Source organism: Pongo abelii, chromosome 3, assembly GCF_028885655.2.
Source record: "Pongo abelii isolate AG06213 chromosome 3, NHGRI_mPonAbe1-v2.0_pri, whole genome shotgun sequence".
Lineage (NCBI taxonomy): Eukaryota > Metazoa > Chordata > Mammalia > Primates > Hominidae > Pongo > Pongo abelii.
Window position 1 is genome coordinate 162,414,858 of NC_071988.2, and position 14,727 is coordinate 162,429,584.

General features: G+C 37.6%; 1 protein-coding gene across 5 annotated transcripts in view; it reads right to left on the reverse strand.

Moving 5' to 3' along the window:
- Nucleotides 1-14,727, reverse strand: part of MGAT4D (MGAT4 family member D) — a 79,536-nt gene that overhangs the window by 35,007 nt on the left and 29,802 nt on the right. For 4 of the 5 annotated variants that reach the window (XM_054553556.1, XM_054553555.1, XM_054553552.1 and 1 more), the window contains exons 2-3: nt 5,416-5,574; nt 2,580-2,717 (exon numbers count right to left, since the gene is read on the reverse strand). In XM_054553556.1, the coding sequence (XP_054409531.1) occupies nt 2,580-2,717; nt 5,416-5,524 (247 nt within the window). In that variant the 5' untranslated portion in view covers nt 5,525-5,574. The remainder of the gene's footprint in view (nt 1-2,579; nt 2,718-5,415; nt 5,575-14,727) is intronic. The other variant, XM_054553554.1, reaches the window with a different exon arrangement.

A 14,727-nucleotide genomic window follows, 5' to 3' on the forward strand; every position in this document is an offset into this window, starting at 1 on the left:
TGACAGCAGAGACGCTTTCATGTGTGCTTACATTATAAATCCAGCCTTAACATAAAGACTTGACACATGGTAATGATAATAAGTTGAAATTGAATAAATAATAAATGGGCAAGCCCCTTTATTATTTGGCCTGTGTCCATGGTCTTGCTACTAATACCCTCCAGCCCCAATTGTGCATGCAAGACACACATCCTTGCTAGGCCTTCTTGCCATCTGACTTTTGCACATTTCTTTTCCTCTATCTGGATGACCACCCTCTACTTTCCGCTATCCACCACCTACCACTTCCCTACTTGGTCTACTCCAATTCTTTTGCCCTTCATGTCACTTATATGACACTTCTTCCAGAAAGCATAGCATAGGATTTTGGCTCCACCCTGGTATTTCCCTTATCACAGCACCAGTCACTTTATATTATAATTACCTTATCATTTGTCTCTATGAAGGGGAGGTCTATGTCTTGTTCACCCCATATCCCAGGGCCTAAGAAGTGCCCAGAACAGAGTAAAAGCTTATTAAATGAGGAGATGTGGAAGAATTCACAGAGAAGTTGTCATTTAAGCTGAAAAATCATATTGGATAAGGGAGTCACATTACAAATCAGTTACGGTTTGCCAGAGGAGGTATGTTCATTACAGGCCATGGTTAGCACATGCAGAATATATGAAGCTTGTCCTATCTGTTCTCAAAGAGCTTGGCCTGTCTGTGAGAACTGCAAGTGGTTTGTGGTTTCTGGAAAGGAGAGGCATGGCAGAGACCGAGATTTGAAAGATACAGCCTTTTCTGCATATACCCTGCCAAGGGGCTAACTTCACCTCATGTGCACTGAGGGTCTACTGAAGGATTTTAAACAAGAGTCAAGTATGATCAGTGATGAATTTTACTAACATATCTTTGAGGAAAGTATGAAGAATGGATTGACTTTGGTGATACTAAAATCACAAGAGAAATTACAAATATGTTTCCATAAACCAGGCACAAAATGATGAGGGGCTCAATAAAAAATAGTTATAGAGGGGCTACAGAGAGCAGAAATTATCCAAGATCTATTAGAATACAGAATAAACAAGACTGATGATGGATTCCCCAGTAGGCCTTGCCACAGGCTTCAATCCTTTTACATATGTTTCATGTGTTAGGATTTTTTTAGTTGCCTGGAACAGAATCTTCCCTAAATAGCTTCTAGTAATTGAGAAAAGCCACCAAAAGGGCCTCAAAAGAAGGATAAATATATACATCATGATTGGAGATCAATAAATAGTTGGGGAATTAGAAAATTATTCTGGATTTAACACAGCTCTGATAACTGGGTTATCTCAACCCTCCAACCCCCTACACAAGGAGGTCTATTGCTCCTCCCAAACACCACCGTGTCTCTCTCTCCTTCCTTTCACTCTGTGTCATGGGCTTCCACTTATATTTGCTGATGCTTATGCAAGGTTATGCTTATTCTTGGTGTCTAATATCTTATCGTTTCTATGCATTGCTTTTCTTGCGTGTGTCTTTCAACTTTTCCTCATCCTACAAACTATAGCTTTTGTCTAGCATGTACTTTCTCATACATTCACACAACACATATGCATGTATATGTATATACAGGTAAAGAGTTTTACAAGTATGAACTCAAGAAGTTTCTTAATTTCTCTAAGCCTCAGTTTTTTCAGGTGTAAAACAGAGATGACAATAATAGGGCCTATTGCATTGGATTGTGAAGATTAAATGAGATAATGTAAGGAAACAGAACTCAGTAAGTGGAACACAGAATGCAATAGATAAACGATGTCATCAGAGGCATATGATACAAAACAACACTACTTATTCCCAAGGAACTGCCTAGAGCAGAGGTCAGCAAACTTTTTTTTTTTTTAAATAAAGGGGCAGATAGTAAGCATTTTTGGCTGTTGGGTTATACCATCTCTGTTGCAACTACACAGCTCTGCCATTGGAGCACAAAAGCAGACATAGACAACAAGTAAATGGATAAGCGTAACTATGTTCCAACAAAACTGTATGTTAAAACATGGAGCCGATGGGCTTGGCCTAGGGTGACTCACTCACTGGAATGAGTGAGGTTTATAGGAAAGGCAGGTATCCTGAGACTTAGCTTAATACTCCTGCTTCAAACTCCAAAGCTTCTTCTTGTCTTGTATACTTGGTGAACCTGAACTCATTTGTCAAGGCTTACCTCAAACATCAGCTGTTGTATAAAGCTATTACTGATCTCGGTCTCCAGAAAGACTGGGAAATAGGAAAATAACCAGGTAAGAATAGATTTACCAAAAACAAGGGGAAAAGATTTGCCAAACATTTGGCATATACTTAATGTATATTTGACTTATATTACTTATTTTCAAAGCATTTGTGTTATGCTAAATTTGAATTCAAGTCACCAAATGTTTATGAAACTATTATTTTCTGCCAGACAATATACTGACTTCCAGTAATCCAAATTAATGCCAGACAGGCTGGTAGTCTGCATATCAATCTAAGATATTAATGGATTACATCTTAAAACTTAAAAGTATGTCCCCAAAGATCAAAATACCTGTATTTAATTGTCCAATTCTAAATTTTCTTACCACCAGTTTTCCCTTTGCCAATGATTACATCAGGATAAATTCTACCTTCTTTCCTTAGATGAGGAAAAAAGAACTTTAAGTCTTCAAATGTATTAGATACTGTTTCATTTTTATTTAATATGTCTGCTTTCTGTGCAACTGAAAGAAAAAAAAATAATGCTTCTGAGTATATGATCATAGGGATTTTTCTCCCCCTGGAATAATTTTTTTAAAGGGGTGTTAATAAACTCACAGATTAATTTAGCATTCAATATATAAAAGAAATACTCTAAAATGTAAATTATCAAAATAATAATGCTAAATATAGCTCAACTATTATTGATTCATATTTATTTATAAAGTAATATTTAATTTAAGCCTAGAATTATAAGATACACAGAGGACAATGGAACTGTCAGTTCCAAATGAAAAAAGTATAACTGAAACATGCTGTAATTGGCTTACTCTGCTACTTTGATTAATATCACTTTATTAAATTTGTATCTTTATAACTTTGCTTTGTAGCCCCTAAAATTTAATGACTATATTTGTAACCTTCATTAGAAGTTGACTCTACAATTTTGAAAAAGAAAATGTTAGAGGACGCACATTGCCCAATTTTAATTCATAATACATAGCAATGTAGTCAAAACAGTGTGATATTATATAAAAAATAGATATAGAAACAATGGAACAGATCATATAATACAGAAGTAGGTTCACAAAAATATGGTTGACTGACTTATGACAAAGTTGCAAAAGTAACTGAATGTAGAAAAGACAGTTGATAAAGGTGTTTGAACACTTGGACATCTACGTGGAAAAAACTGAACATTGACTTGTTTTTCGTGCTGTTTATAAAAATGAGCTAAAAATGTTCATAGACATAAATGTAAAACATAAACCTATGAATTTTTTTAAAAACAAAAAAGAAAACCTTCATGACCCTGAGACAGGTAAAGAGATCTTAGATACAATATAACAATACAAAGAACAAAACAATACATAAAAGAAAAATTCACAAATTGGACTTCATCAAAAATTAAAAATGCTTGCCCCCTGAAAGCATCAGAAAGAGAATGAAAGAGTGTCACCAACTGGAAGAAAGTATTTCCAAATCACATATCCATCTGATATGTATCCAGGATAATGTGTAGAACTCTCTCAAAACTCAAGGAGAAAACAAAATCACCCAGTTAAAGAAACTGGCAAAACAGGAGTTTGAGAACAGCATGAGCAACATAGCAAGACCCTCATCTCTAAACACACACACACACACACACACACACACACACACACGCGCGCGCAGCAGGGCATAGTGGCATGCGCCTGGAGTCCCAGCTGCTCAGGAAGCTGAGGTGGGAGGATCCCTTGAGCTCAGGAGGTGGAGGCTGTAGTGAGCCATGATTGTGCCATTGCATTCCCCGTTTGAACAGACATTTCACCAAAGAAGATATCTGGATGGCAAATAGTAAAAATGTTCAACATCATTAGTTTCTGGGAAATACAACATAAAGCTGTGAGATATCATGACGTTAGAATGGCTATAATAGGACAGGCATGGTCCCGTAATTCCAGCACTTTGGAAGGCTGAGGTGGGAGGCTTGCTTGAGGCCAGGAGTCCAAGATCAGCCTGGGTAACATAGAGAGACCCCATCTCTACAAAAAATAAAATTAGCCAGGTGTGGTAACACATGACTGTAGTCCCAGCTACTTGGGAGACTGAGATAGGAGGATTGCTTGGGCCCAGGAGGTGGAGGCTGCAGTGAGCCAGATTGCACCATTGCCCTCTAGCTTGGGCAACAGAGCAAGAGCCTGTTTAAAAAAAAAAAATGGCTATAATAAACTGGAGTGACTATCATACACTGCTGGAGGGAGTGAAAAATGGTACAGCCACTCTGGAAAACAGTATGGCAGTTTCTTATAATGTTAAACATATACTTACCTATGCCCTGTCAATCCTACTTCTACATATGAATTCTAAAAAAATTAAAACTTCTCTTCATACCAAACACATGTACATGAATGCTTATAGTAACATCTATTTGTAATTGCCCAAACCTGAAAACAACCCAAATGCCTTTCAATTGGTGAGAGGATAAACAATATGTCCATTGAACATCGATACAATGAAATGCTACTCAGCACTATAAACAGAACAATTGGTGACCCAACAATTTGGGTAAATCTGTGCTAAGTGATAGAAGCAAGTTTCAAAGGGTTACACATTGTTTGATTGCATTTGCATGGCTTCTGGAAAAGGCAAAGCAATAAGAACAGAGATCTGATCAGTGGTTGCCAGGGATTAAGAGTAGGGGGAGGATTGGAGTACAAACGGGATGCACAAGGCAGGACTTTTTGTCCTGGAGAAATGGAAAGCCACTGAAGGTTTATATGAGAAAAATTAGCTGTATGTTACTAGTCACTCAGGTAAAGCAGGAAGGTTGCCTGACTAATATAGCAGAAATGATGATGGAAAATGTGGACAGATTTTTGAGATATATAGAATGGTGAATCAACCAGGATTGCTTATTACTGACATGGAAGTATGCAAGAGGCAGAGGGAGGGGTCAGAGGTGATCCTCAGGTTTCTGGTTGCATCTATTGAATGGATCATGGATGGTGGTGCAATTCACAGAGCCAGAAAGCACAGGAACACTACTTTCGAGGTCAAGATGAGAGGAAGTAGGTCAGTGATATCTCTTACCTGATTTTTGCACGTCTCACAATAAAAGAACCAGTACTGATAAGTTTATAGAGAGAAGATGCCCTAAAATCATAAGACATTGAATCTACATTTCCAAAAACAAAACAAAACAAATAAACCACAATATACAAAAACAAAATCAACACAAACCTAAGTTTCCTGACAAATTTTCTTTCTTTGTAATTTCATACTTCATTCGATTCAAAACTTTCATCATCTCTTGGCTATTTTTTTCAGTTTTGTTTCTTAAGTGTAGCATATTTTCTTTAAACTCCAAAATATGGTTTCTACAATTAATTAATCGATTATCTGCAATGAAAACACATGTATATATTTGTACATGTAGCAATGGTGTCACACAATTTTCTATAATAGGTAAGAATGTAAAATATGTTTCAATATAGTTATATATAGTACTATATATGTATTATATGTGTATATATACAGTACTATATACATATAGTATATACCATATGTGTAAATACATGCATAGGTACAAATATAAAAGACTGGAAAGAAAGAACAAAATGTTAAATATAGTGATATGAGGAAAGTGGGATTATAAATGATTTTTTCCTTTATTACTCTGTGCTCTTGTTTTACAAATTTTCCATGGTGTGCCTGTATCAGATTTGTATTAGAGTGTAATCCCATTAACCCCCCAAAAACACATCTAAGGAATTATCTGAAGAAAATTATGAGGAATATGTACACAGATTTGGACTAAGGATATTTAACATAGGCCATAGTATTTAGCATTATTTTTAAAAATTGGAAATGACCAAAGTGCCCAACAGTAGGACATTTGCTAAATAAATTACAGAATATTCTTTTAAGAGTTCTGATGGCTGTGATGTCAAATCATGTATAATACACTTAATATTTGTGTTATCTGGGGAAAATTGCTTAATTTTTGTTTGCCTCTGCTCCTTCTGGTGTAAATGCATACATAAAAATCCCTGCCTCAGAGCTGTTATGAAGACGTAATGACGATGCACATAAACTAAAGTTTCAGGATACAAAATCAACAGTAGAGTTTCTATCCACTAACAACAAACTATCCAGAAAAGAAATCAGTCAAACCACCCCATTTACAATGGCAACAATAAAATACTTAGGAATAAATTTAACCAAGGAGGTGAAAGAACAGTACACTGAAAACTATATAATCTGGGTGAAAGAAATTGAAGACACAAATAAATGGAAAGATATCACATGTTCATGGATTAGAAGAATATTGTTAAAATGTCTATACTACACAAAGCAATCTACAGATTCAATGCAATCCTTTAAAAAATTCCAATTACATTTTTCACAGAAACAGAAAAAGAAACCCTACAATTCATATGAAACCACAAAAGACCCCAAAAAGCCAAAGCAATCTTGAATGACAGAACAAAGCTGGAGACATCACACTACCTGACTTCAAAATATATTGCAAAGCTATGGTAATCAAAACAGCATGGTACTGGCATAATAACAGACACATAGACCAATGGAACAAAATAGGGAACCCAGAAATTCACGCATTTACAGTAACTTGATCTTTGACAAAGTTGCCAAGAACACACAATAGGGAAAGAACAGTGTCTTCAATAAAAAGGTGTTGGGAAAACTAGATATCCACATGCAGAAGAATAAAATTAGATCTTTATTTCAACTCACATACAAAATCAACTAAAAATGGATGAAAGACTTAAGTGTAAGACCTGAAACTGTAAGATTACTAGAAGAAAACATTAGGAAAAAGCTTATTGACCTGGTCTGAGCAATGATTTTTCAGATATGACTCCAAAATCACAGATAACAAAAGACAAAATAAATGAATGGGATTACATCAAGTTAAACAAACTTATGCACAGCAAAGTAAACAATTAACAGAGTGAAGAGACAACATGGATTGAAAATATTTCAACCCAAGAGACAATCTATGGGTTGAAATTTGTCCAGTGGGAGAAAAGATTTGCAAACCATACATCTGATAAGAGGTTAATATCTAAAATATATAAGAAACTCAATAGCAAAAAAAGTAAAAAATCGGCAAAAGATTCAAATAGATATTTGTCAAAACAAGACATGCATATGGCCAAGTATATAAAAAAGTGCTTGATACCACTAATCATCAGCAAAATGCAAATTAAAACAAGGTACCACCTCACACCTGTTAGAATGGCTATTATCAGAGACAAAAGGTGAGAATATGGAGAGAAAGAAACTCTTGCACACTGTTGGCAGGAATATAAATTAATGTAGCCATTATGGAACACAGTATGGCGGCTCCTTAAAAAATTAAAAATAGAACTACATAATGCAGCAGTCCCACTGTTGGTTATGTATTCAAAGGAAATAAAGTGAGTATGTTGGATGGATGCTATGGCTTACACCTGTAAACCCAGCACTTTAGGAGGTCAAGGTGAGAGGATTGCTTGAGCTCAGGAGATCAAGGCCACAGTGGAGCCATGATGGCACTGCTGCACTCCAGCCTGAGCAACAGAGCAAGACCCTGTCTCAAAAAAATAAAAGCAATGATAATACATTTGGGTTGAAACATTTAATATTTTTTCACTCATCTGTTTTGTCTGAACAAGAGCACACAAGTGGATAGCCTGTGGCAAAAATTGGATAATTCCTCTCCCCTGCTCAAAACCCTCCAAAATATTTCTCATCACACTTACAAAAATAACCAAAGTCCTTACCATGACCCACAAAACCCTGTGTGATCAGTCCTTGAGTTCCTCCCTGGTCTCATTTCCTACCCTTCCTGCCTCACTCTGAGGGAGCCCAGCATCACCCACACTGGCCTCCTTGCTGTTCCTCACACGAGCCAAACACTCTCCCACCTTAGGGCTTTGGCTTTTGCAATGTTCTCAGCACTGAATGCTCTTCCCTCATATCCTTTCATTGTTTTATCACATATCCTGTTGTGGCAGGAGGTCCCTAATTTCATTCAGTTTTCTGCTAAGACATTACCACCTCAGGGAAGCCTACCCTGCCATCCTTTGTAAGATAGCACACCCCGTCTTTCCCTTATTATTTTTTTATTATACTTTGAGTCCTGGGGTACATGTGCAGAATGTGCAGGTTTGTTACATAGGTATACATGTGCTGCACACATCAACCCGTGCATCTACATTAGGTATTTCTCCTAATGCTATCCCTCCCCTAGCCACCCACCCCCAAACAGGCCCCGGTGTGTGATGTTCCCCTCCCTGTGTCCATGTGTTCTCATTGTTCAAATAGCTTATCACCACCTGACTTCATATTATGTATTGACTGCTTTCATGTTTCACTCCAGAGATTTCTAGAATGAGAGCAGCAGGAACTTTTTACTACTAAATTCCAACTATCTGAAACAGTGATTTGCATACAGCTCTTATACAAATATATGCTCAATGAATAAATAAATTAATGAAATGAATGGACATGTCAGTATAAGAACTAATTTTAGTGATTCTTAAACTGAATCATGCTTTAATCAAAAGAACTGCACCTATCCAGATAAGCCTTAAATATTCATATTGTAGATACTATTTGAAGATGCTTACAAACCTTAGAGGGGGATGTAGTTTAAGCCCATGATATTAGGGTTTCCCAGGTAATGTTCTCTTTGCAAAATGGATTGTGTGTTCTGAGTTAATATGTCATAGGTGATGCAACCTATGTGGGTTTCTACATTGCAGGTCAGTCCCTAGGGATCAATTTGGTAAACATGAAAAGAAAGAGTTTTCTCAAGAGGAAGCAGTATTTACAGCAACAATCATAAAGAAATGTTAAAGGACATAATCTCTAATCTTAGATCTGCTTCTTGTACATTTTTCCCTGGTAATTCATTCATCAATATTCTATTTAAAATATTGAAATTACTTGCATATTTACCCAGGTATTTAGTGAGGATGAAATGTTATAACACTATTTTGCAAAGGTTTGAAATAAACAATAATTAGATGCTTTGAGTCAACTGGGCATCTCTGCAGTGAAATTGTGAAAACAAACACCAGTTCAAGTGTGCAATGGGTGAATGTGACTTCTGCACATTAAAAATAGGTTCCAGGCTAGATCCTAAGTGCCACTGATTTGTGCCTCTCACAGCAAGACTCCAAGGCATTGTGTTCCAGTAGAAATAAAATGCAAGGCACATCTGTAATATAAAATTTTCTAGTAGTCACATTTTAAAAAGTGAAAAGAAACAAATGAAACAAGTGAAAGTAATTTTAAACAATATATTTTATTTAATACAATATATCCATAATGTTTCAACATAAAAGTAAACAATGGGCTATTTTACATTTTTGTACTAAATATTCTAAATCCTGCGTGTATTTTACACTCACAGTACATCTCAATTCAGATGCTAAATTTTAATAATTACAGTGAAATGTAATCCTACCAAAACAGTACAGTTTTGCTTAATGGAGAAATATTTTTCACAATTTCAGTTACTAAATGTAGACTCAAACTAGTTAAAATAAAATAAAAAATGCAGTTTCTCAGTTGCACTCACTAGCTGCATTTCAAGTGCTTCAAAGCCACCTGACTACCACACTGGATGGCATAAGTCTCCGGCATCAGCTATGAGCTTGTTAGAAATGCAGTACCTCAGGCCTCACCCCAGACCTCAGATGCAGACAATCAGATTGTGCATTTTAATAAGATTCCCAGTTGACTGCTATGCACATTAAAATTTGAGAAGGGCTGTGAGAGACCACTCTCATGGTTTTCTCTTTATCATCATTGATACTAGCATAGTTCAAGCTTTATTGCCTTTAGCTGCACTATTATAATTGCCTCTTAATTGGTCTCTCACCTCCAATCCCTGATTAATCTTCTGGAAACACTGCTCAAAGATTATAAATAGTTCCCTGAGTGCTTACTTGCCCTGCTCTACCAGGTCCTATACAACATGGCCATGAACGTGACTTGACCTCACTTCATTCACTAAACACCTCCAGTAGCAAGAAGCATGCTGAGATTTCTATTCTTCCTTTAAATACTTGCCATGTGCCATGTATGTGCTAGGTAAATAAACATGAATAAAATCTGATTCCTGCTCTAAATTAAATTGATATGAATAAAATCTGGCTCCTGACAATCAGACTGCAAGGAATGTGGGAATGATGCATATATTTAAACTTTACTAATTATAATATACTGTTAAAATGGAATTATCCTCAAAGTGCCACAGGCACAGGAAAGCAGGAATGATTAATTCTTAAGGAGAACTGAGGAGTAGGAGAGGTGGAGAAGGTTTCAGAGAAGAAGGAAGACTTGAGAACTTGTATGTACAGAAGCTTGCCTACAGCAGAAAGAAGGGAAGGGCATTCCAGCCTCAGAAAACAACACCCTAAGTGCATAGACTGTGAAATGGTATGGTATGTGATATAGTTTGAATATCTATCCCCACCAAATCTCATGCTGAATTGTAATCACCAATGTGGGAGGCATTTGAGTCATGGGGGAAGATGATCCCTCATGGCTTGGTGCTATCCTCATGATAGTGAGTTCTCTTGGGATCTGGTTAAGTGTGTGGCACCTCCCTGCCACTCTCTCTCACTCCTGCTTTTGCCATGTGACATGCCTGCCTGCTCCGGCCTAGCCTTCTGCTATGAGTAAAAGCTCCCTGAGACCTTCCTAGAAGCCGAGCATATGTCAGCACCATGTCTGTAGGGCCTGCAGAACTGGGAGCCAATTAAACCTCTTTTCTTTATACATTACCCAGTCTCAGATATTTCTTTATAGCAATGCAAGAATGGCCTACTACAGTTTATCATGCGGAACATATGTAAGTCACTCAGGGGGCAAATAGAAGGGCAAAAGGTATAATGTTAAAGCATTGGCAGGTCACTTTAAATTTATTATTAGTTTACTTGTACCCAATGTGTTTCCAAATAAAGAATATCTAAGGCAATTACTAGAAGATGAAACTAAAAACATAAAGTACATTTCAGATTACTCCCCCCATGTATGCTTTGCAATAATCAAATCAAACTACGTACTAAGCCCTTTAAATTCCCTGTGAGTGGCCCCTCTATGCATTAGGCTTTATTGCAGAATATATTAGACATTACAAAGCGTATATAAGACAGTTTAAAGGATAATAATAAAAATGAACATCCATGAACCCATCACAAACTACCTCAGCCTTAGATATTCTAGTTGTTTCCTTCCCAGATCCAATTCCCCTTCCTCCCTACCCCCAGATAAGCAGAATCCTGAATTTTGTATTAATCATTTATTGCTTTCCTTTATAGTTTTACTATTTTTGCAAGCTGACTTACACTTGGTTTTATACATTAATAAATAAAACTCTGTACTTGCTTCTTTAGCTCAATTTATGCTTTTGAGATTTATTTATATTGACGAATCAAGCTGTAGTTTATTCATTTTTACTGATGCAAAATGTTCCAATGTACTGAATATACCACAACATGTTTGTCTCTTCTATTGTCGGTAACAATTATAAGAAACACTACCAAGAATATTCTGGTACATGTCTCTTAGTAAACATGTTCAAGAGCTTCCCTAGCATATATCTGGTGGTAGAGATGTTATTTAAAATATTTAACAACATGTATGATATAAGTACTGATCAGTGAAAACATATGTTGGCCATAAACCATTGATAAGGCTGTACACTCATTTCAACCCTACTAGTAGTGGAATTCCTAAGACATAGGAAAGGCATACGTTTCATAACAGAAGAGACTGAATGTGTAGTCCTCCAAGGGAAGTTTGAATTCTCAAAGCTCCACATTCTCACTAAATGTCCAATTTCCTAATTTAAGGAACAGAATAGCATGAACTGGTAACTCATGGTTTAAACTTGCATTTTCTCGATTGCTAGTGGTTTTTCTATGTTTATTCAACATTTATGTTGCACTTTGTTTTAGAGTCTTCTTTGCTGATATTGATATAACCACAAGACCAGCCCAAACCGGACCTACTTTGTTGAAAGGTGTCCAGTTACCTTGTAGGTGTAGCAGAGCCCCAAACTGCAATTCATATAGCCTGGGCAAGTGCAATAGCAAAAACTTTGACCTCTAACCACACCCAGAACCAATGAATCCTCCCTCTGAATCAAGAAGCCTGGGACGTGACCAGAACCTGAACGCTGGAACTCTTTCATATGCGATGGATCTGTTGGCCCAGAAGATCTGGAGCTAAAGTTTGCCTCAACATACCTTACCATCAATGGCCAGACTGGAAGCCCTCCAATTAGACCCTGCCAAGCCAACGTTCCTAAATCTTTTCCCGTGTCCTATGATCCCTTAAAACTTGGCCCAGACCCAATAAGAGACAAAGATTTGAGACTGAGTCTGATCTCCTTGCTGGCTGGTTTTGCAAAAAAAAATTTCTTTTCTCAAAAGCCAGTGTTAAAGTTACTGGCTTCTGTATACATTGGGCCATGAGCCCATTTGCTTGATAACATAATACAGCTACATCAACTTTATTTTGGTTTGGGTTTGTGGGTATTTTTCCATCCCTTTTCTTCCAAAATTTCTGTCTTTAAAATTCAAATATGTCTCTTTTAGTAATCATCAAGTTGAATTTTGTCGTATATCCAATCAGGAAATATTTTAATTTCTTTTTTTGGGACACTTAATGCAATTAGTGATATAGTTATGCTATTTTACTGTTATTTTAGTGGTTCAACTAGATATTTCAACATGAATCCTCGACTTAATAGTCAAATACCAATTCTTACATTCTCACTTCTCAATAGTTCTACAATAGTTGTAGTAAAATTTAACTCCATTTCCCTCTCTTACCTTTTCTTGTAATTGCTGGCATTCATTGTTGTTGTACATGTATTTTAAATTCCACAGGACATTTCAATTATTCTCTTGAATAACCCACATTTGGACCTTGGATTCTGCTTACTTACAGCTGCGTCTGAGAGCTCCTCTTCTGCCCCATGGATGGTAATAACAATCTATTTTGTTGGCATATTCCCACAAGGTCATACACATTGGTGAAACACTCCCCCAACTGGATTGAGATGAGGGTGTTTTCCCTCCATCAAGGGAAGAGAGATCCCCAAGAAATAAAGTTAGGTGCTCCAGAATGAGCCCTCTCCTCACCAATTCAGGGGCTGAGGAACATTTTTACCCCGAAAATTGTTAGACCTACCAAAATTCTGCTGCCAGATGAAAAGGGGCAGGAGAAAGGGAGAGATCCTGCTAAGCCAAGAAGGGGAACATATGAAGTAGCCTGCAGGCATGCAGCTTGAAGCGGCAAAGACATAGGAGTCGGCTGTGGCTCAAGTGAATATTGCAGGTCATCTTCAAGAAGGTCATCTGCCAGGCAGAAGATTCCCAGCAACAAGGGGCTCTGGCAAAGGCAGAGGTAGAGAGGAAGAATTCAAGCAGGAGATGGATATCCCTTAAGGGAATAGAGAGTGGAGACACCACAGCAGGCCCTCAGAAGCAGCCACAAACTACCCCTACAAGGGCAGTAGATGTCTGCCACATCCAAGTGTCTTCCAGAGAAATTGAAACCACCAGGCTGCTGTCATGGAAGAAAACCTCTGTCCCTCCAGCTCTTTCCCACCATAGTACCACAAGGGAAGCACAAGAAAGAAGGAGGCGGGTGCAGCAGACTGTTTCTCCAAAGATAGCCTCCAGGTCAAATGGTGTTGTGCACTTTGACCTTCCCAGTCAGTCATCAGGAAGTCAATTTCTCTACCTCCTTGAATCTGGGTTCACCCTATGACTGCTTTCACTATAGTAATATATAGCAAAAGTAATGCAGTACTAGTTTGGGGTATAGCCTTTAACTGGCTTGGCAGTTTCCACTTCCTGCCTTTTAAAAGGTAGTTGCCTTGTGGGGGGGGAAATGTATAATATTGCTAAGACCACAATGTTGTGAGAAACAAACACAAGCCACGAGGAGAGGCTTTGGAGGTTGCACCACTGTGTGGGGAGAGGAGAGAGAGATGCTGGAGCTGTGAGGGAAAAAGACTTCTTAGTAGTAGAGCCTTCAGCTCCAAATGTCCCAGTTGACACCACCTCAGATTATAGATGAACTGCCCAGTGGAGCCCTTCGTGAATTTCTGTACTAAATCAAGAGTTTAAAAAAAGTGATTGTTCAAGATCAGGAGATTGAGACCAGCCTGGCCAACATGGTGAAACCTGTCTCTGTGAAAAATAGAAACATTAGCTGGGAGTGGTGGCACGCGCCTGTAGTCCCAGCTACTCAGGAGGCTGAGGCAGGAGAATTGCTTGAACCCGGGAGGCGGAGGTTACAGTGAGCCGAGATTGTGCCACTGCCCTCTAGCCTGGATGACAGAGCAAGACTCTGTCTCAAAAAAAAAAAAAAAAAAGATTGTTTTAAGCCACTAGTGTTTGTGGAATTTTTGCCATTTTCTCATTTGCCATTCCATTTTCCTTGAACCACAAGTCTTGCCTGTCCAGCATGGAAAGGAAAAGAAAGTTTCAAGTTGCCTAGGAGATTAAAGTTTTAAAA